The 20,248-nt window shown below is 39.9% G+C and overlaps 1 protein-coding gene across 1 annotated transcript in view; it reads left to right on the forward strand.

Annotated features, from left to right (window-relative positions):
- The window catches only part of LOC6611024, a 58,556-nt gene that overhangs the window by 31,588 nt on the left and 6,720 nt on the right, over positions 1-20,248 (forward strand). The window contains exons 3-4 of the mRNA XM_032718644.1: positions 2,866-3,358; positions 17,596-17,698. Of these exons, the coding sequence (XP_032574535.1) occupies positions 2,974-3,358; positions 17,596-17,698 (488 nt within the window). The 5' untranslated portion in view covers positions 2,866-2,973. The remainder of the gene's footprint in view (positions 1-2,865; positions 3,359-17,595; positions 17,699-20,248) is intronic.

Raw genomic sequence — 20,248 nt, forward strand, 5'->3', positions numbered from 1 at the left:
CGTATGCAAATGGCTGCTCCCGCTCCCGATTCCGCACCTCATCCCAATCCCAAACCCAAACCCATACCCAAACCCTATCCCGCCACTCGACGCAGCTCTCACGAGTGCCGCGGCGCACAAAATTAATTTATTACAATGCAACAAATTACAACACTCATTAATATTTTAGCCAAGTTCTGTGTGTGCACGGAGAAAAAAATTCACAAAGATCCACTTATGAGTATAGTGAATTAAATGATATATTTTGAACTTATAACAGGTCATTATACGACATTTAAGGTTTCCTAAACCATTAATTTATAATAACTACTTGTCTTATAAATGAAGTAAATTGTACTTGGATTTTCGTATTTTAAGAGTGAGTTTCAACTGTGTGGCCACTGTATTTTCGCGCAGTGCATATTGCGTAGTTGGTCAAGAGTTGTAACATGTGACTGGCCTGGAATTTAATTCGCCGACAGGTCCAAGGAAGCTTGTAACCTGCATGTTGACTGGTTCAGTAAAAATGCCTCCAAAAGGTGGGAGAGGGTTGGGGAAAAGGGCGTGGCGTCTGGGACTGCGAGTCTCATACCTAATAAATCTGTAATTTGTAATTAATGTGAAAAATTGGCGGCCGAGACGTAGAACAAGCCTAAATTGTTATTATATGGCCGGAGTCCAAGTTTCAGTCCCAGTCGAGTGTGGGTCAGAGTCATAACTCTTCCACAAGTTCGCCAGTGTGTGTTTCATAAATATAAATTAAGCCACTTGACTAACGCACAACGCGTGTTCGAGTCTCTGCCAGCCAACAAAAAATAAAAGTGAAAACTTGGTCAGCCGACTTACTTTGCCAAAAAAACGGGCCAAAAAGACATGTAGGATAGCCAGAAAAAATCGTTTTTATTGCACTCACCGTCGCAGGTCGCTTAGATGCCCCAAGATGATGGCACATGGCTCCATTGTCTGCTGAAAGCAGCTCATGCGGTGTGATTAATATGGAAGGTGGCCAAAAAAACGAAGAAGCGGCTGGGCAACGGGATAAAAATACATTTGAGAACTAGTTATTTATAAGCAGGAAACAACTCAATCAGGGGAATGGTGAAAGGCGAGTGCGAAAGGTTACTTTACAGCAAAGCAATTGAATCACATAACATATCATAGATGAGTGCAAATAATCAATCTGTTTAATTTACTTAGAAACGATTTTTTTTGTTAAATCCCCAGGGACTCCTTTTCCAAGTAAACATTTTGAGTTTCCACAGAGTTCTGGCTATATTTGTTATTTTGTTTTCAAGAGTTCTTAAAATCAGTTTGCTTTGATGTTTCTAAATTTAGAGCTAGACTCTAGGCACTACCATCTGTAACACAATTCCTCCATTAGGTAAGGAAAAAAAACAATAAAATTTACTTTAAGGTCGCCTGACAGCAAATCGGGCGTAAAAATGTCTGCATGATTGATAATATTCGAAAGTTGCAAATAAGACGACCGCAATGGGGAACTTTGAATATTTGAAAATATGAGTTCGAGTTTATATAGCCATATTTGCGATATAACCCCCGATGGCCCCGCCGATTCGATGCGGATCGATCAGCGGGGGCAGTTCAATTGCTACCCGAATGAAAAAAATTTTTACATTTTTTTGGTTTCTGTTTTTTTGGCCAAAAGGTAACGCAGCTGAGTGAGTGATTCAATGGAGCAAAACGTGAGCTAAAGACGTGATCCAACAACAACAGCAGTTGTGGCAACAACCAAAAGCGTTTATACGCCTGATGAGCGAAACTGTGGGGCGGTCAAAATGCTCGAATCGGTCGGCCTTTTGGAACGATATAAAAATTTTTGTTATTCACTTGTGATATTTCACTTTTTTTCCCAACGAATCAATCACAATGATTATGATAAATGATTTTGGCGGTTTTTATTTATTCACTATTTTCTTTCAAAGTTTCATTGTCTGAATGGTATTTATATCTTTCAAAGTTTTTCGGTTATGTGTATTTTTTTCCTATTTATTTTTTTTTTTTGCATTATTAAGCCGGATAATGGGCGATCAGTGAGCTGAGCTTGTAATTGCTGGCTTATAAATCACAGTGAAAAGATATAATTTTGGTTGCGATGATCTGTTGGCCGTTGGCCGACTCTTTGATTAACACATTTGTCTGGAGTTTCACTTTTAGCGTACTCACCGCTGACCTATTGAACTACAAATACTTGTAGGTTTTTTTTTTTGTTAGCCGCGCAACTATAATGCTGATTTATTTCTGGCAAATTTTTTATCAGCCGTTTTTAATCTTGTTAGGAAACTTCATTAGTGTCAACCGACAGTTTTCTTAGGCTGATTAATGTGTGTCAGACGGGAGGGAAACTTTTCGGTAGCCTAGCTGGAAAAACCAGTCGCCACCCATGGAAATTCTGCCTCTGCGGCCACGCCTCTTTTGTGTTGGTCAGTGGCATTAAGTCTTTATTGCGGGATTATTAATTGGGGTGGACGTTGGGGGCGTGCATAGTAATGAGGTGGGCTTGTATAAATAAAATAATAAGGATAACCAACCACCAGCGATGGGCATTCCAAGTAGTTCGGGTGAAACAACTTTCAAAATGCAGCAAGTGAATGAAATATTAAAAACTGAGAAAAATTTTGGTTTATATGGTAGCATTTGGCCAATTTATGCAGGTATTCCAAACTTTAACTAAGTAACAGCTGAAATTGTAGCAGATACTCGATACTCCACCGTATCTGCTAACCAGCTCAGGTTGCTGACCAGTTTTGGTCACCAAATTAGACAACATTTGCCAATATTTATGAATTATAATATGCTACGTTACTTTATTTACAAATGGCTGTTTTTTGACGTAACTAGTTAACAAGTTAAACCACTTTATTACAGAGTCGCCCAGCCGCACAAGACGCGATCCAGGTCCAGATCCAGATACAGATCCATATCCAGATCGATGTGGCAGGAGTGTACAGACTGAGGTCCGCCCGTAGGTAGAAAATGGCGGACATTTACCAGGATGCCAGCACCACGCTGCGCTCCGTGTTTCCCAACTCGCGGCTGGACTCGCTGGCCGGAGTGGATCGCCGGATGGAGAGTCAGCTGCCAGGACCACCGGATGCGGATGCAGTCACCACCGCTTCGAGCATTGGCTACAATCCGCTCAACGACGACGACTGGTGGGCCAATGCCATCGAGGTGGACACCTTCGACTCACCGCTGGCCTTCGATGCCAGCGAAAATGGTCTGTGGAACGGACACTTTGTGCCGCCGCCACCTCGCCCGCCCTTCCTGGATGAAAGCGTCGCCGCCGACGGCCTGACCACCTGTGATCTGTGCACGTGGGCATGGCAGCGGAATGCCTACTCCCTGGATGGTTCCATAGGTGAGTACTGAGCATAGTAATCCTCCTTCTTTGCCTACTCCTCGCAAAGGGTCCCTCTGCTCCTGTCGTTTTTCAATTAAAACTGCTTGCCAAGACAATAATCTGGCGGCCGTGCATCGATCGCTGATATCAATTTATCAAACTGATGTTGGGCGTGCGTGGCTCGATTGCTTTTCGGCAAGCGAGATGGAAAGACTCCTCCTTCGCCGTCTTGTACACTTAAAAAAATGTGTATTATATTAGGCAAAAAATTAAAAAAGTCTTTTCTTTGATTATAATAACATTGCTTATATTTATAAGTAAAGTTACTTCTTCCCAAAATCAATCTTATTATAATTTCCTTGCCCCTTTTTTTCTTTATGTGTACACTTGCGCTTGCAAATTTAATTTGCACACATAACTCTTTGTGGCAGCTTTTGGTTTAGGCGTTGTTTCGCCAAAGTTTCGAGCCCGCGATCCGGGGATCCACCGGCACTATCGCCCCGGCACATCGCCAGTAATTTGTCTCTGCGCTCGTAAAAGAAGCGTCGCGGGAAGAGGGGGTTTCAAAGGGTGGAAAAGGCGGCGGCTTAGACGCGGAAAAACTTATGAAAATATGAGGCAGTGGGCGTGGGCAGACGCAGATCGGATAGATAGGTTACAGCCAGCGAGCTCTTTAATTTATCTGAGAACAAATGAAGCAAGTTGCATGGTCGGAAATTTAAGTAAATGCAGTGCCCAATTAAAACCCTACTCACGTAAAAACTAAAGTCCAGCTTTCATTAACGTTGAATTCAAATTTAGCCCGTTGGTAAAAGAAAAACCTGTTAATACTCACCCCATAACCCAAATAACACTCGTAATAGCACAAACCCACTGCCAAATGACCGCTGTCCATATGGTTATAATAGAGTTGACCGCGTGAAATTGCATTTGTTACAAATTCTTTACAAAGTTATACATTTAAATTTAGAAGTTCGGTTATGAAGTTACTTTAAGGATATATACCAGAATTCATTAGTTAAGATGATAATCAATATTTTGGGAGTAATACACATCTCAGCACCTTGACCTTTCCCATTTATATTTTTTAATTTTTTTAAGTTTCTACTGAAAATACATTCTTGAAATTCCCCTCACGAGAGCATCTCCGCTGAACCATCCGCTCTGTGGGATGGGATATGGCATGGCATTTAGCCGTTTGCCGTATTTGATTTCCAGGAATCGCTTTCAGGGCAAATTGAAGTCATTATACATAGTAAAACTCCACTGAGCCGAGGTCCGAACTCCGAAACGCAGGCTGCGATGGGTGCCTGGCGTTATTAGGCTAATTATAGAGCCGCAGAATGGAGCTAGTGGCGAAACATTTGAGCTTTTCAGTATTCCAGTATATATATGGTATATATAAATGGCTTTATTCATGCCGACCGGGCGACTGTTTGTCGCGCCGAATGTCTGGGATTTCCTGTGGCCCCAAACGACGTGTCAACTAATTTGCAACACTCACCTGGACGTGGGGCAGCACTTCCATGGAAGTACCTGCGGCAGCCTTTGGCGAATATTTTATATTTTTTCCTTACTCATTTTTTTTTTTTTTTTCGAAGGGATTAAGCCCGCCAAGGGAAGAGCCGCCGCAGCTAACAAAAAAACAAGAAATATAAAAAAAAAAACAAAATTTGACTAATGTCTTAATTTTGTGCTTAGGTGTTTGCTGCGGTTGGCTTCGCTGGGTTTTTGTGGTCCAGTCATAACGGCTATGAAGGTACGCTGCACTGTGAGTACTATGAATACTCCCTGAATAAAGCGGAAAAGTCGTGTCTGGACTGCAGCGAATGCCATTCACTTCGCTTCATCTGGCGGCCGGGTCTCTAAATTGAGTTTTTGCATGTCGTGCCCATGTCTGAGGACTTTGCTTTGTTTTTGCCTAAGTTGTTTCGGTTCGGCTTGGTTCGGTTTTTGGTTCTCTGCCGCAGAATTGACAGCTGAATAAAATGTTATTATATTTACACCATAATTTGCATGGCAATTAATCAAATGGCATGCGAAATTCGACAACGGCCACGTAAAGGTAAAGGCAATCCCAGGCGACACATTTAGCTGGTGGGTGCCCAGGTATTTCTGGGAATTATTCTAACCAACTGCCAAAGCAGTAAACAAAAGCAGGGCAAAAAGTTTCGACCCGCCTAAATGTCTTTATTAGGAGTTGGCTGACTGAAAATGGAGCTCGTTAGGGAGGCACAAAAAAAAAGAAGGTATGAGTATGAGATTTATTTATAAATGGCAGCCAGATAGGAACTCGTTACTTTTTGCAGGATTCATTTTGTATTTAAATGTTGGGCTAAATAGTTAATCGACTTTAACTTGTAATTAACAGGTCTGAAAAATACCCAAGAAAAGGCATAAAACCATTTAGTTTTTCACCCAGTTACTCTTCCATTTATTGCTAAACACGTCCTCTCGTCGAACCATTAAATGAATAGGAGAATCCCATTTTTATGGCACTTCCTGCCAACTTGAGCCACTCGTCTTGCCATGCAGGGCTCACATGTTTTAGCTTTATGGCAGATTAAGTTAACCGCTTGATTATTTCAACAACATATTTTGTATAATTTATGCGCCACTTTATGCCTCCCGTCGCACCCATAAAAGTAACAAAGAGAATAAAGGGTAACAATTCTATATATTCCGCAAATATTTACAGCAATTTGTGGCACAATAATAAAAATGAAAGGTCTCGCGCCGAAGCCAAAGCCAAAGTCAAACCAAACCAAACGAAACCCAAAAAAGGACTCGTGTTTGACATTGTGCGGCTGTTGAATAAATGTTTTATGGCAATAACAACGATATCAACAACATCGGGGTAACAACAATGGTCCGTCCAAAGAAAAAAATAGCAGCTGTTGAAGTCGACGGCTCCTTCCGCCTATTTTGATATTTTTATTGTGGTGGTGAAATAAATTCAAATAAATAAATTTAAGTTGCTGACTTTGGTCGCATAAAGCATTACATGGCAACGAAACGAAGTTTCTAAACTTCTCGCCGTCCTTTTCTGGACCATTAGAGCTATTTTCCTGGCGGCTCCATCATAAATATTGAAGGACTATAGACGAAAACATTTATTGCCAGATTTATGTTATTTCCCTACAATAACAAGATTAGCAAAACATATGATGCCATTCAAATGGGAGTGAGAGTGAGCATCTTTAAGTGTTTTTCTATTTGGTCTATAATAATATTCCTAACATTTTTATACCACACCTATAAGTAAATACTTGTAAACTCTACCCACTGACTAGCTTAAAGTTTTTCCTGAATGGTTGGTTTTCCCATTTAAATGCTAATCCATCTTCTTCCATTCTCAAATGAGAAACCCAACATTTTCCGCTCCATGACCATTGGCCATAGCTCGTTAACGCCGGGCTTTTGGCCAAATACATGACTAATCTGTAGATTATGAAATTTATGCAAAAACCGCAAGAGACGTGATTCCCTTTTTTTCGGCATCTGTTGCAAGATATTCCAACTGTAAGCGGAAATAAGTGAGTTTTTGTAGCGTTTTTATTTGTTCTTGCCACTTTTTTATTTGTTGATGTACTACCTCGTGGTTCCTTCTGTGTGCTCTGAGTCGTATAATTGTTGCAACGAACGCACTGTGGCCTGAAGCCATAAAATATAAACATAACACACAGATACACACACACACAGAAACTGGGGAGCTGAATGGAAGTGAGAAAACTTATTTGCTATTTTCATGGAATTTTCCATAATTTCTGCTCCGCTTGTTGTTGGAGTTTCCTCCTAGATTTTTTCTTTTTGCATTTTTTGTGGTTTCCCCGCTACGTAGCATGCAAAAATGTTTTAAAAAGATAAACAAGAAACGCTCGGCGAGAGATCGAAAAATTATTATTACTGTCAGTGCATCAGAAAGATTATGATGGTACTGGCTTCCCTGTGTGTGCCCCGTAGATGCTTTTTGTGTGGCATTCTTTTTTCCATAATATTTTTAACTTTGTTTACATTTTGCATTTTTATTGTGGCGTCGTCGTTGCGGACTTGCTCCCTTTTGTTCCTTTCCTTTTTTTTTAATCAATTAGGGCGAGACTTGCGTAGGGGGAAGAATCGCAGTGCCCCGGGGCAGAAAAATGAGATCGCAGCCCCGAGAAACGTGCCTGGACCACACACACTGCATCCAGACCTTAAAAATGCGGGCTCAGTACTAATAGAATTGCTGAAATGCTGATTAAAATAGTTTTCACTTTTTAATTACAATTTATGAGTTTCATTTCGTTCCATTATTGTGGATGCTTCGTCCGGAGTTCTTTTTCTACAGTGGTAAAATTGCTTTTAAATTGTAGATCAGCTGGGTGATAGCTATTAATTAAGCGCGAATGCAATCTAAAGATTTCAATACGATAACCCATGATGCTATCTATTAAAAAGTATTTAATTTTCTTGTAAAAATCAATCACATTTTCGTTCTCTGTACTAATTACTAGTGAAACGATATCCGACTCCGCCGTTCAAGATCAAAGAGCCATCTCGCAAAACGTCAGACAAACATTGTCTCATTCTCTAGCGACAACATCAAAGGAAACTGTAGCCTCAGTTTTCCAGCTCCGAAACATAAACAGTTTCGAAGGGGAAAAAAAGAAAAGCACACTCTTCTATTCGTTGGCGCTGAAAAATAAAAATTAAAAATCAATTTTTTTTACACTTCTCCCCCACAAAATACACCACAGATCATTAGCAAAGGAGGAGGGTGTTTGGAAAAAAAATTATATATATAAAATAAAACTATATGAGCAACTTTCGAAATTTTGCAGCGAGGCGACAAATTCTGTCTGGTGTATTTTTAGGGACTGAAAATCTAATTTACTAATGAGCCGTGAGCATTTGAGAAATTCACATAAATTTCGCCTAATTGAAAATCCATGCGCGGATAATTATGTGCGTCAGTCAGCATAATTCTCATAAATTCTCACCCGCTTGAATGGAAATTTCGGGGAAAATATGTTGTGTGGCTCTGGGGAAATCCAGTTGTCTACGAGTTGAGGAGGTCAGTGTGATTGACAGGACGGTGGGGATGGGTGTCCAAAATTGAAGCCAGCGAATTTATTTACTGCCCACTTCAAGATGGACCTACAACACTTTTTACCCAGCGGCCATATTGGGGAGAAATTCAATCAGCATTTCGCCAAGAGGCAATTTAATTAGCTGCCCACTTTAATGGCCATTCAGCCGAGCATCAGTCCGCGGCTAGAATGCTAAACACTCCACTTAGTGCCTCCGACTAGTGACCCCCAACTGCCATTCAACTTGACGCAAATTAAATTAAAATGCGGCTAAGCCAGGACCATTAAAGTCGGGACAAAAAGATCAGCGAGTCTGCAAATCAAATAGGCTGTAAATTACAATCAAATACGGTCCGCTTTTGCGGCAAAGCAGGTGGGAGTTTGGCCTGATCCCCATTCATTACCGAAAAGAACCAGACCAGAGCCAGCCTAGAGCTGGTCAAAGATAATAAATTATTTTATGAACTGACAACGAGAGCAACGACAACCGTCGCTCCTGTCCCCCCACAGCCAGTGTTTACTGTAACACCTAATGTTTAACTAATTTCAAATATGTTTTTACGACTCTGCCTACCTGGTCAGCCCTCAGGAATTAGCCCGACTTGTCCGCTTTTATGAGACAACGTTGCCCGTTTCGTTCTACTGTTTAAATTTTGATTAGGCGATGGGTGGTGCAGATAAGTCCCGTGTAACTGTTGACTTTTTCTGGGTCGGACCCCAAGTTTTTTATAGTGATCGTGCTATGATATCAATCCACACTTAGAAAAAGGAAGGTTAAGTTAGGGATATTTATTCCAAAAATAAGAAAGGAGTCTCTTGATAATTAATATTAATATTAAATATTATTATCACAAAAATTATTAATAGAAAAGTAACTACTACTTTAGAAACTAATTTTTGATAATTTTTTGAAATAAAGTATTACTTATAGAATTTTTTCAGTACATGTCCCATTTGCCCTGTTACATTTTGCATTTGCATAGGCCAGCGATATGAATCAACGGAAAACAGTAAAATGTCTCTCTTTTCGTCCCATTTTGAACATTTTTTACGATTGCCCCTTGTTTGTTTAATTGTCTTTTACTATAACATTTAAGGTTGACTTTACATTTTATTTACGGTGCGGTGTCAACAGTTCTTAGTTTTTACCCACGGAGATATGATAGACAGTAAAACATTGTAACGTCGTCGTAACTTATGATACTTAAGATAGTTTTTTATCGAATGGGGGAAGAAATAATCTTATGGCTGCATAAATATATCCTTAAATATCTGATATAAACCATAAAATACCAGCAAAGTTCTTTTCCGGGGCAAGCCACATCTCAGACCCTTTCGAAAACTATTAAAAGAATTTTTTGAGAATATATATATGAGATTAACCAAATGCTTCGAATAAATAATCAGCTAGAAGAACTAGCATTTTCCATTTACCTCGGTAGAGTGGGTGTGTTTTATGCATTTTCCAAATGGCAATCCAAAAATAAAGAGCTTTTTCATCGGCTCATAAATAAAACATCACATTTTTTATAAGCTTTGGGGGGCGCATAAAAAATATTTTAAATAATAAAAACACAGCTTTCTGCACCAATTAACATATCTGTTCGAGATATGAAGCATTATGTGTCGTCGTTTCTTGGTGAATTTAAATTTGACTTACGCTTCATTAAAACAAAAATTTGAATTTGTTGATTTTGGCTCAATCGTAACCGAATATTTTCTTTCTCTTCGCCTAAAGTTTAGGGCCTAATTGACTTTGGCTATAAAGTTCGCGGCTCACAAAGACTGAACACCAATACAAATGCAAATACATCTAGGCAAGATTTATATTTGCCGCAAACTTTTCGTGGAATTGCAAAGAGGCAAATATACAAAACTAATTAAAATTCAACTTGGCAAAAAGTTTTCGCCTAAGCAATAAATATTGTAAAATATGTACTCTGACACGCCCACATCCGTTTCCTGGGAATGGTCGAATTCCTCCACGGGTTTCCCATGCGGTTCCATTTGTCATTCGAGTGCCAAAGTTTTTTTGGTCGCAACTGGGAAAACTGCCATTGATAGGTTCTCATTTGAAAGTTGTTGCCAAATGTTGCCATTGGGTTAGGGTTAGGACTCCAGGAAAACTTGCAAAACGCTCGAAGAGAATAAAGTCTTATAATTAATCAGTCTTTAATGAGACATCTGCGGGAAAAGCATTAAGTTTGATAAATTGCCTTCATTTGAATGGAGCTACGGAGTTTTAACGCCCAGGATCCAATAGTATGGTACAATTAAAAACCATGCCCATGAATCTTTTTCACAACCCCAACGAAATCGAGTCTCATTTATAGAAGCGACAACAAAACACCTGAGTATTACACAGACATTTATCATGCGGCACTAAAAGTCAAACAGGAACTGGAATTTTATTTACCTGTCTAGCCATGGATATTACCTGGTTTTGTCCACGGGGTGCCGGTGCCTTTTCAGAAAAGGACTGCCTTAAAAAACGAGAAGGTGAAATGTTTGCCCCAGAACGCGTGTGATAAACCTAATGAGCAAAGGGCACTTGGGAAACTCACGATAACGATCGGGAAAACGCTTGCCTTTTTGGAGACCGAGCCCGAAAGCCAAGTAAAGAAAATCGTGTGCCGTGTGGCATATAAAAACTGTTGTCACTTCATTGCCATGACATTTAAATATTTCAATTTGTGATACAGCGAATCGAATGCCTAAAAGGTTTCCTCTTTCTGGAGAAATAGCCGACGAGATATAAAATTCAATTAAGACATTTCAACATTAAATGAGCCGCCAAAAGCGAAGAGTTGGCCCATTGAAATATCTGAGAAATATGCATACGAGTTTCTCAGCTTCTAAATAATTACAAGAATGTTTAGTAGAAAATTTGTTGGCATTGTTATGCAAATTCGATTCAGCGCACGAGAAAGGAGCCAAGACTTGCAGTCATAATTGAGACATTTGATTGTATGGAAATGCTAGCCACATTCTGGTATACCTGCGCATATTAAATGAGAATTAAAAAAGCCACTGCTTTGGCTTCTTCTTATTAATAATGATAACTCTCATGTAGATTTTATGTATGTCTTCTCCATTTTTTTTTGTGTTTTTTTGTCTGTCGGTTAGTTTGACAAACGGCCGAAAGGCCGAAAAAACTCCCATTTGTCTCTGCTTAATTTGCCTGGCTTCTTTGCGATCCGATCGCTATCAAGTCGAATAATGCCTAATTTATGTGGTAACTCCGGTCGGTTTTAATTTATGCCCGCCAGTACGTCTTATATCACTCTGTATTTGTTGGTTTGTTCCACAAGCGTGTTAATGCACTAATTGTTTTTGGCAATTAATCAATGTTTATGTGGGATCCAAGTTGCTGTCCCTCGTGCCGCAAACAAATAAATAATAATTTACGTTGACATTACATTAATCCAATCCAATGTCTAGGCCAGAAAACTTCACCCCGAAATTTCAACATTTCCCCGAACGGATCCCAGTTGTTAAATTGAATTTCCTTGCTCTTTTGCATAATTGAATCTACTCTCGCCGGGTTTGGTCCTCTTTGGCTTCTATCTTTTGTGACAGTGAACAGATTTTGGCTTTTACTTGCCAAGTTAAAGGCATTTAATGGCATTATGCCAATATATATCTGCACTGGCAATGGGTGGCAAACGACAAGGGGAGTTCCATTTGCCAGGCAAAAATGTAGCAGAAAGCAGTAAAAAAAATGGGAGTAATCAAGACAGGCAAAAAACTTGGCAGACATTTCGTTGGCAGCTTTTTTAAGTAAAAAGTTCGAGCACGGATATTTTGGCTGGGTGGGGTTTTCATTTAAGGTAGCTGTAAGTGAAAAATTCAGATTCATGATAGTACATTTCTTGCCACTTCATTCTTATGTTTATATAACTTCATAGGTTCCATTGTACCTTTAACAAACAAATTTATAAACGCACCCCCGCAATCAAAAAACGCCATGTGCAGTTGACTAATTTACCAGCAATACCACTTGCCACTGCGGTAAAATTAAGTCATTAAATACACAAAATACACAGGCAATGAAAAACTCTGAATAAACAATGGCTAATGATGGCCACAGTAGCAAGTTTCTCTCACCTGCCACGAAAAAACAACTGAAAAAAGGGCAGAATTTTCCAACGGGGGAGCAACTGGAGTATCGTGTGGTATTGACCACAAATTAACAGTTGTAACCAAGCACCCCGCACCTCATCTCATCGCGAAAACGTAGGCCATAAAAAATGTTACCAACTCTCGTCTGCAGTGCGTAATTACGGTGCACATTACCAGCGCACGGGGATACACATTTGCACTTAATTGTGGCGCTTAATTAGACCAAAAAGGTGCAGACTCAGAGGGATCGGGCCAAAACCCAAAGCCCAAAACCCAGACAATGGCCCAGAGCAACTCCGACTGACTGAGTGTCGAGTGCTGCTGTTTGAAGAGTGTTTCACATGCAATTCAATTCAAACGTATTTACATGACATCCCACTCCCCGATTGACAACTCAATTTAGTTTTAATTGTTTGTGCACGTAATTGTTGTTATTGCTGGTAGCGAAAAGGATTTCATTGCGCTAATGATACTTTTGAGCCCTCAGCTTCTCCACAGCATCGCAATTAAGTTGAGAGGGGGAAAATCAGAGGCGTTTTAGTCGCATTTGTCGACTAAGAAATATTTGATACTCATTGGGCTGACACATATCATTACATAGTATTATTTGTCAAGCTCCAAGATCACTTTAAGCTTATAATTCGTTATTTTTATAGGGTAGCAACTCATTCTCATATCAGCTTTCTACTTTCAAACGATCCCAATATACCCTGTTTGCACCTTTTACAAACTGAAAACTCGAAAATTTGCCGAAATTGTATGCGAAATTCCTATGAGCCGAACTTCTGTTGAAAATTTTCGGCATATGTCGCATCTTTGCCTTCATTCCCAATCCCAATCCACATTTCGTATCTGTATCTTGTATCTGGTGGCGCCGCCGCTGGGGGTCCTGTCAGTCCCCCCAGTTCCCCACTCCTCTCTTTTTACCCCAAATGTCTCTGCGCCTGCGCATTCAGTTTAATTTTTATTTCATTTTCGCTGACAATTTGCAGCCGCTGTCCAGTAAAAAAAAAAACAAATATATATAAAGCAGGGAAAAAACATTTTTTCAGTGCGTTTTATTTAACGACTTTCGGTCCGGACGCATGTTGCACTTTGCTGTTGTTGCTGTTGTTCATTTGATTATCGCCACTGTCGCCATGTAATTTATTATATTGGCTTAACCGAGTACGCAACCTGGCCCTCTTTTTTATGGCTTTAACCTTTGGGCAACCGCCGCGTTGCTGACATTATTTAATTTGTCATTTAATTCTCGTTCGCCTTTTTCGGCGACTTTCTTCGTTTCGGGAATCGAGTTTGGTTTCGACCATATGTTATGCTTGAAAATTTGTAAGAAAGTCGGCTAAAGGAATTGCTGTTTATGTGCACTGACAGATATATGAGCTACTGCGAGGTGTGTTTGACTTTTGGCCCACATTTATTATATTTCCACAAGATATGGCTTTAAACCACGGGTTAATAATTTTTGTGACTTCAAAATTCTCCAAAAATTTATGTTTCAGCTTCATATGCATGTGTCGTGATATAAAATTTATTTTCTTAATTTAATTGTGCAAATTCGCTTACCGTTTTAATCATCTCCTGCATTGTTAATTAATTATCTCGAATTTAATTTGAATCGCCGTATCGCCCACCGTCGTCGCACAGAAATTCCAATGCCAAAAAAGTCGCTAAATCATTTCTTAATTGCTCAATTTGAAAACAAATGCGACCATTTAATTTAATTGTGTGGACTGTTAATTGAGTCGTAGTTTGGCCCGTCGATGCCTTTTATTTCAGCACGAATGCAGGCTTTCCCCCCGCGGCCACGCCCCCTGCCCGATACATTTGTTAGATAATGCCAGGGAAAACTTGTTGTCTGTGTAAGCCCGCCTGTTCATTTTCGGCAATTTTGGCCAGGCAATTAAATCCAAAATAAAAAATAAAACAAAATCGAAACTGCGACAGTTTTTGGGGCTCAAATGCTCAGCTGCATTGCCGTGGGCCCAGCGATTTTAATGATTTACTGCAGTAGCTGGACTCCACTGGCTCTCCCACTTTGGCAGGTGGGCTAAGCGGTGTCGAAATTTGCATATATCGCCGTATATATACCATATGCATTATGCGATAATGTGCAATAAACGTCGGGGAATCGAAATTATGTCGCGGGCTTTCGGCATTTGAGATACAAGCCTGTTAACTGGGCCGATAAGTCGAAGAGGGGAGAGTTGGTGGCGGGGGCATAAGTGGATATGCAACTGAAACCATAAATCTTGAGAGCATTTGGCCGAAACGCATCATCAATCATCTCGGCATGCAGATCGATTATTACAATTGCCGACAGACAGACACAGAAGTGAGTTGGCGGCGGTTGCATCTGCGGGCCCTCATTTGTATCTGATGGATGTATCTGCGGCAACCTCCTGCTGCTGCTGCAGTTGCTGTTGCTTTTGCTGTTGCATGTTGCCCAGTTTCGCGGAAAACTTCAGCACAGCTGCACAACAGCACAACATTTGCTCGTGTCAAGTCCAAAAAGTTCCGAGAAAAGCTAAATCCACTGGCCATGTTCTAGGTACATATGCCAAATAAAAAAACGAGAAAAAAATAAACCAAAGCCCATTGTCCGTTGCACGAAATTATTTTAATGAGTTGCCAATTAGGTCCACAAGCCAACTGAAATAGATCAGTCAGGCGAAGAGACTGCTAATAAATACCTGTAAATTGTAAATAAAATACCTGAATTCAGCCCGATTGCGTAGAGCGGTGCACACCTGTTGAATGCCACTGAGTGGCATAAATACGAGTTCGAGTGGCTGGCTAAAAGGGTCCCCATCCTGTCCTGTTTTAGCTATTTACGAGTCTTTTGGGGAATTACATTCGGATCGGGCCAACTGACAGCATCCGACAGACCAAAGTCCTTGATGCTAAAAAGAACTGGGGGGAATTCACGGTCCAGAAATGCATGCGATAGTCAGTGGAAAGTGTAATCTAATTTATGTGGAAGCGTCGTCTTAATTTAGAAATACTAATACAATACTAATTAGCATTCATTGTGCTGTTTTATGGCCAAGCAAACAGGGTGTTTGCTTGTTCTGTACAAATAATTGGCGTCAGTGCAGCCAATAAAAAGTGATGATTACCCATCTTAAATTGAAGGAAATCCGTTTTTCCAGCCAGAAAGTTGTTCATTTTAATGCAAATCAGCAGAGTAATTTCTTTTCCCTTTACTTTAACTCACGCATAGAAGTCATGTTGTGAAGTTCAGGCAGCAAAGACAGTAAAATGCTTAACTTCATTTTTTTTCTCAACTCTCATTAGTTCAATTAACAAGTGGAGCTCGTTGTACTCATTTCATTTCATTTGCTTGGTCTTTGTTTTTTTATTAAAATTTTTTTGTTCAACACTTTCTGAGGCGCCGCCTATTAACGCGTTTCCTGCCAACCACGCCCACATCCTCAATTCAAGCGAAAATTGCTTTTCACTCGCTCCATTCTGTTTGTTATTAATTACCCAGTTTCCAAAGACGTTACGCATTTACCAGTTTTCGAGGTACCGAATTCGGGGTTATTTTATTCCTTCTTTTTTTCATCTTGGACAATTGAATTATAACGGGGCGAAGACAATGAAAAAGGAGGGGGGGATCACCGAAAGATGCCTTGGAAAGGAGCTCAGAAAAAAAACATAATGGCGTTTGCTTTCATTATAGCACCGTGGCATAGTATAAATATTTAAGCAACTGGCAATGAGATAACAAACGATGAGGGGGTTGGGTTAAATTTATAAGCGTGAAAATGGGGTCAACGGTTAGTGGGGGTTGGTTAAGGGGGGGAATAATCCAGGAGTTCCAGGCAATTCATCAGTTAGCAGCGGCTAAATTACTGACCACCCCCCACTGTTTTTATTTGGCTATGCTCTAGAAAAGAGTTGAAGGCCATGCAGGGGAAACTTGAGATACATTAGAGATCCAAACTCAAGGTAAAAATAATGTAACTAAATGTTAACTTGAATATGTATAAAGTTAAACAAGAAATCCTTAATTACATGAGTTGGTACAGAGGGTATCTAGAATTCCATATAGGCACTCCATGCAGGGTGTTAATATATCGACCTTGTCCTCCTTCAGATATCTGTTTATTTCATCTTCAATTTCGCTTCGGCTTTTATCAAAGGATATAAACCATAGCACCGAAAGGCCAGAAGGCAGGCTGAAATATTTATATGCGTGTTGATTTCTGTTTGCTGAATTTAACCTTTTCCCCTTCATATGGCCGACCACCGATGCCCACTTAGAGATAGCGCACTGGGCGCAAAAGGGTCAAAACGCAGCCCCGCAAGAGAGACAGCTAGCAGATATATAGAGGATGGCAATGGGGGGAAGTAACCCCCTGACTTTGGCAGCCCCTTCACTACCATTTGCTCGCCTCATTTAACTGCGGCCATAAATATTCTAAATCACCAGCGGGGGCAGCGACGTTAACGGCGACGTCAAGAGCCTCAAGTTGTTAAGATAGTAAAGTTTGTAATTAATTTTACATCGTTAAATGACCGTACATATGTAAGTGAGCATTTGAGAAAATTTAAACCGCTCTGCAGTTGAATTGGAGTCGCATTATTTTCAAGAGCATATTTAATTTAATCGCATACAAGCTACCACCACAGCTATAGCTCTAATTGACTCTATTCACGAATTAAAGAGTTTCGCCTTTTTATTAATAGAGGAATACAGTTGTATCAAAATTATGAATAAAATTCTTATACGACCAGACATCCAAAATAATAAATTCCAAACTAAATTCCAAACTAAACATCCAATGGGCGCAGAATGCGTGGACCACTGTACCCTTGTTTATTCACATAAATTCACGTTATTTATACTGCAGCACCTATTCATATTCATAACCTTTTATGAATACATCATCTTTATCGCCATCGCTCCATAAAAATTGCATAATCATAAATGTATTACGTACACCGTTGGCCAGGCCGATCATCTGGTTTCATTACGCTTATTACACACATTCCTCACATATATCAGCACTTATTTTCATTAACCATTTTTCTTTTTTTGTGTCTTTTTCTTTGCAGAAACCGCCGGCGAACTTGGATGGGCATTCACCCTAATCATAGTTTCAATCATATCGGCTCTAATAGGTGCTATTGTAATGGTCATAGTTCTAAGATGTAGAAGGTAAGTTCAATGACTAACTAAATATAAATATTGATATTAACTTTCCATATACCAAAATCGAACTAGTCAAGAGCTCATACCATATAAACACAGACAGGAATTAAAGGGGTTTTAAATTTATAGTGGGTTTTCCTTAATTTTGGAGCCTTAACTTATTTATGACACAACTGGTCGTCGTACATGGCGATATCCATAAAACTCTTTTGGGCTTTTCTTAAACACGTTCAATTGCAAACAATAAATAAATGTTGACTCTTCCCCACGAGACCTCATAAATTGACCGTTCAAAATTAATTGGCCAAAACAAGCGGCGAATAAATTAAACTGAAAATAATAAATAAAAACTCAAGTTTTGGCATTTAGCTAGAAATATGCCGCAATTAGTCATGATAAAAAGATGCAAAACTACACGCATATGAGCTTGGGAAGCCGTGGGGAGAAGAGGACATTCAACTCTTAACCCCTTGACGACCCCAACGATCCGTCATGTTCAGTCGACGGCGACATTTACAACGGCGTACAAATTGAATTTTATACATATAAGTATCCACTCGCATCGACTCTCATATTTACGCGAATATCTGAACTGTGGGATCTGTGTAACTATAAAGATTTACAATGCATTGCCCACACGGGCGGCACGACGCGCCAACACCAGCAATTCAATTAAACGCCCACCAAAAAATAAATAAAACCTCTTAAGTGAGTCAACGGCAAACAAAAAAAAAAAAGGAAAATATATATATAAAAACGGGCAACAACGGCTGAGAATAATCGATGCCGAAAACAAAGAAACATGAAATTGCTTTATTACTTAATTGCTCTTTAAGCGAAACATGGCTTTTGCCACAGGCGTTCTTATATGGCCAAAATCGCCTGGGTTCTCTATGGTCTATGGTCTATCAAAAAGGCCGTAAAGAGTGGGTCACACACTCCGATCGGCAGATATTTGCGGGTACATTTAAATAGGAGTTAAAGCGGCATGGGATGGCTTTTGTTGTTGGTGGGGCGTGGTGCGGGGGCGGGGGCGGTACAGAACAACACACGCGAGCGCGCCAAATTAACAGAAATCTTTGTCCGATTGGAATTGGCGAATGCGCAGGCGCCGCGCTTGTTATGCGATTGCTGCCGTGGGCTTCCAGTTTAAAGTGAAGTGGAAACGCCGGCCACATGTCGCGTCCAATTAAATTGTCATGTCGTCTTATTCGGCAGCATGTTTGCATAAAATTAATTTTGCAAATTATCCGCCCAAGCCAAAACAAACAGACGCGAAATGTGAGTCCAAACAGGAGTTGGAATGGAGTTGTTTCGCTAGATGACTGAATATATTATGAAGAAAGGTAGATACTACCTGGTTATGATTTGTGATTCCAAATGATAATTACAAAGCATTTCAACTTTTACCCTTTAATTTGTATATCCTATAACTACAATATATTCACATCTTAAGTAGTGTTATAAATATTTTGATATATTTTAATTGACTGAAATTGCTTGAACAGCTCAATGACCCCGAAATACTCAATAATTTACTCAATATTGCGTTCTGCAAACTCACCTTTCACGTGCCAAGTTGTCTCACTCAAGTGCCGTCGTTCGGCTATTCTCACGGTTTTTGGACCAAATTTGATTTTGCATTAATCACCTGAGGACCTACCCGCACCTGTCTCCTTGTCGTACCGAGTGTCACGGTGTTTGCCTTGCCGTCAGCCTTAGTCACTCATTTTGGGTCTGGTTTTCGCAACCGTTTCTCAGTTTTTTCGGTCCGTCCGTCCGTCTGTCCGTCCGTTTGTCCGTAAGTCGGTGTGTGGAGCATGTCACGTCGTGGTCGGACGTGTTGGCTGCCAAATTAGCAGCAATTACATGTAATATCGGTTACACTTATTTGCATATTGATGCAATTCTCGATCTGGTCGTAATGGTGCTATAAATTTGCTTGGCACATGTCTCCACCAAGTCACCAGATTTGCATTTGTTTCTGTACTCAGTGTTTCGGCTTGATTTGTTTAGCTTTGGCCACCTTATTGAGCTTAAGTCTTAAGTGGCACCTGCCATTTGAATTTTCTGCTCTTTTTTTGACAATGTTTGCTCAACGTCTAGACGGCGTAATGTCTTTCCAATGGTCTTTCCAATGGCTTGTCCGAAAAATTTCAAAGTACGATTGCAATTGAGACTTGTATTTGACACTTGGATAATATAAGGATTGGGAAATCAAAGTGGCTTTTAATTAGGCAGTCCAAACCTACATGGTAAACATTTTAGATTTAGATTTTAATTGATTGCTTAAGTTTTTTTTTTAATGTTATAAGTAAAGCCCACCAACACATTTCTTGTAACTAAATTGCCTTCGTTAACCGCAGTTATGAGTATTAACCTTTTTGATGACTTTGACCCTTTTAACTCGATCTCTGGTGGCAATATTCCACCTTTCTATATTGATTTCGTTTCTAAACCATGCCCGCTCCTCTAAAATTATTTGTATTTCGTCTTTTAGTGGAGCAGAAAAAACAAAAGTCAAGTTTAAACCGCTTAATGCATTTAAGACACAAA

This window comes from Drosophila sechellia, chromosome 3L (assembly GCF_004382195.2).
Source record: "Drosophila sechellia strain sech25 chromosome 3L, ASM438219v1, whole genome shotgun sequence".
Taxonomy (NCBI): Eukaryota; Metazoa; Arthropoda; class Insecta; order Diptera; family Drosophilidae; genus Drosophila; species Drosophila sechellia.